The sequence below is a fragment of the Trichechus manatus genome, unplaced genomic scaffold (assembly GCF_000243295.1).
Source record: "Trichechus manatus latirostris isolate Lorelei unplaced genomic scaffold, TriManLat1.0 scaffold00030, whole genome shotgun sequence".
In the NCBI taxonomy this organism is placed as follows: Eukaryota; Metazoa; Chordata; class Mammalia; order Sirenia; family Trichechidae; genus Trichechus; species Trichechus manatus.
The window spans coordinates 10922180-10923680 of record NW_004443966.1 but is presented as its reverse complement, the minus strand read 5'-3'; the positions used below and the strand labels follow the sequence as shown (position 1 = coordinate 10923680).

At 59.0% G+C, this 1501-nt stretch overlaps 1 protein-coding gene across 1 annotated transcript in view; it reads left to right on the top strand.

Annotated features, from left to right (window-relative positions):
- The first annotated feature begins 300 nt into the window (after positions 1 to 300).
- The window catches only part of IGDCC3 (immunoglobulin superfamily DCC subclass member 3), an 8630-nt gene continuing 7429 nt past the window's right edge, over positions 301 to 1501 (top strand). The window contains exons 1-2 of the mRNA XM_012555097.1: positions 301 to 443; positions 781 to 911. Coding sequence (XP_012410551.1) covers positions 301 to 443; positions 781 to 911 — 274 coding nt within the window. The remainder of the gene's footprint in view (positions 444 to 780; positions 912 to 1501) is intronic.

Below are 1501 nucleotides of genomic sequence, written 5' to 3'. Positions count from 1 at the left end.
GTACTTCATGGGTTAGCTTTGGGGGGCTGATGGCTCCCGGCAAAGCCTCTGGCAGTTCAAAATTTCCTTTTTAGAGGTTTGTCTTCCAGGAATTTGTCCAGACTTTTCTCAAACTGTCCCAACCTGGCCTATACCACCTTTCAGGGGGAAATGTTTTGGGGGCAAGCGCTCCTGTGTCCCCCAAGCTGTCACCCCAGGACGCTGGTCTGTGACCCCACTGCACCCTGCCCTCGCCCATCCTCTGCGCCTCGTTCGCTGGGCAGGGTGCCTCTCCAATGTGCTTCCTTTCTTCCGCCAGCCATGTCAGACTTCCACGTGCATCCTCAAGGCGCCGTGGGGGAGGAGGGCGGCGTGGCCCGCTTCCAGTGCCAAATCCATGGGCTTCCCAAACCCCTGATCACGTGGGAGAAGAACCGAGTCCCCATTGACACGGACAATGAGAGGTGAGTCACGTGGGAAGGGTGGAGGAGGGTGGACGGGCCAAGGAGGAGGACTGGCTTCAGCTCGGTAGCTGAGGCACTGGTGTTTCTGGAACGGTGGCCGGCAGTGGACACCCGAGGCTTGCCAAGCCCAGACTCCATGCTCATGGATGTGTCTGTGAGAAGGACGGGCTGCAATGGAGGGTGTGTCCACCAGTGGGAGTCCCTGGGTGTGTCCGTGATGACGACTGAGGCATTGGGGCAGGCCGGGTACTGGGCTGGGTCTGAGACGCTTAGAGTTCCTGTGGCTGATGGTGCCAGAGGCTGTGCTGACAACGACCGTGCCCCCTCCCCCCAACAGGTACACACTGCTGCCCAAGGGCGTCCTGCAGATCACAGGGCTCCGGGCCGAGGACAGCGGTGTCTTCCACTGTGTGGCCTCCAACATCGCCAGTGTCCGGGTCAGCCACGGGGCCAGGCTCACCGTGTCAGGTGAGGGCCTTTGTCCTGCCCAGTCCTACCCCCTAGCCACCCCACTGGCCTCCTGACGTCTCACCGCCCTCAGATCTGGCCTCTGGCGGCTTGTCAGCCAACCACACTAAGCACGAAGCTCCATGCTTCCCACAGTGGGGGTCTGAGGCCACAGCTCCTGGCTCATTTCTCCCCAGGGAAGCCCACCCTCTGCTTATCTGTGGGGCTTTCCCCCTTGCTGTTGCTGGGAGGTGCTGTCTAGCCGGTACGACTCACAGTGACCCTGCGTACAACAGAATGAAACCCTGCCCGGTCCCCGTTGCTAAAAAACAAACAAACCCTGTTGCTGTCGAGTTGATTCCGACTCATAGCAACCCTATAGGACAGAATAGAACTGCCCCATCGGGTTTCCAAGGAGCAGCTGGTGGATTAGAACTGCCGACATTTTGGTTAGCAGCCGAGCTCTTAACCACTGTGCCACCCCCAAGAAAAAGGGGCCCTGGTGGTGAAGTGGTTAAGCATTCGGTTGCTAAACAAAAGGTCAGCAGTTCAAATCCACCAGCTGCACCTTGGAAACCCTATGGGGCAGTTCTACTCTGTCCTATAGGGTC